This window comes from Propithecus coquereli, unplaced genomic scaffold (genome assembly GCF_000956105.1).
Source record: "Propithecus coquereli isolate 6110/MARCELLA unplaced genomic scaffold, Pcoq_1.0 Scaffold179, whole genome shotgun sequence".
NCBI lineage: Eukaryota > Metazoa > Chordata > Mammalia > Primates > Indriidae > Propithecus > Propithecus coquereli.
The window spans coordinates 1937132-1938517 of NW_012142634.1; the positions used below are offsets into that span (position 1 = coordinate 1937132).

The 1386-nt window shown below is 48.1% G+C and overlaps 1 protein-coding gene across 1 annotated transcript in view; it reads right to left on the reverse strand.

Moving 5' to 3' along the window:
• The window catches only part of DMBT1 (deleted in malignant brain tumors 1), an 83852-nt gene that overhangs the window by 76505 nt on the left and 5961 nt on the right, over positions 1-1386 (reverse strand). The window contains exon 2 of the mRNA XM_012642378.1: positions 619-930. Within this exon, the coding sequence (XP_012497832.1) occupies positions 619-930 (312 nt within the window). The remainder of the gene's footprint in view (positions 1-618; positions 931-1386) is intronic.

Genomic DNA, 1386 nt, shown 5'->3' on the forward strand with positions numbered 1-1386 from the left:
TCTGAGAAAATTTAACTTATCTAGTGTGTGTTTAGGAGTCTGAGGAGTTGAAGTTGAGGGTTTTGAATTAATTTACTAGTTCTCGACTAACTGAATGAAATTGCTAAAAGCCCAGATTAGCAATTGCTTGGTCATTTAGTCCACAAAAGTAAGATGTTGACAGAAATGGTGGAAGTTGAAAATGCCTTTCCTTTCCCTTAAATTACAGAGATAACTATTTACTGAGACTTACTACCCTTCACAGGGTCATTGGGAGAATTAAATGAAAGAATGTAGATGAAATTCTCATCCTGCTAACCGGTGCATAGCGTGCAACAAATGTTAGATGCCACAGTAATAAAAATGATTGTGATGACTGATTATACCATTTCTGCCACTCCTTCTCTTAAGCATTTTAGCCACATTATCTCATTTGGTCACTAAGGCAAACCACAATGGCAGGGATTTTTGCCCTTGGCTAGCAGAGAAGAAAACTGAAGCGCTTAGAGGTAAAGTAACTTGCCCAGGGTACTATGATTATTTCCATATTCCTGATGGAAAAACCAAGGTTTAAGAAGAATATAGATGGTTACCATCATGACCCTGCTCCATAATTGGCATTATCTCTTTGAGGCCCACCTGAGCAGATGACACCAGCAGCTTCCTCACTGACACAGTTATGCGAGAGCCAGCCATTGTGGGGGCAGCGCCACAGGTAGGACTCGCGCCCCGAGCAGCGCATGTCATCCAGGACAATCAGCCCTGAGCCCTGGCCAAACCGGGCACCTCCTGGGGCCAACATGGCCCAGCCACAGCCCAGCTGCCTGCAGACCACGTTGGCATCCTTGGTGTCCCAGAAGTCGTCACACACGGTGCCCCAGGAGCCTTGGTACAGGACCTCCACCCGGCCCTGACAGGGGTTACTTCCATTCACCAGCCTCAGGAGCAAATCTAGAGAGAGACATGGAGATTTCACTGCTCTGTCCCTTCTAAAGGACAAGGTCTTGGGCTTCTGTGAGATCCAGAGCCCATACAAGTGAGCAAGGACCCTGGAGAGACTTCACAATCTGAAACACAGATTCCTCAGCGCGTTTTAGTGTTTGGATTTAATAAGCTCAACTTTCCTGACTCTTCAGTAGAATGTGGCCAGTGTTGTGTCTCGAGGGGCCTTCGTGGCAATGTCACCCTCAGGTCCCACTCGGCCTGTGGCCTGACCTCTGAAGTCAGTTCCCGCCCATGGGAGCTCCTCTCCTTCCCAACGAAAGTACCTGGAGCGAGCCCAGCACAGCAACGGGAATTACTCCAGACAGGCTCCATTCAGAAAGTAGAGCGATACTCCAGGTGTCAACAGGAGAGCTAGGATTGCTTCTAAAATGCCTGTAACCCTGCGCGTCACACTTCCACACT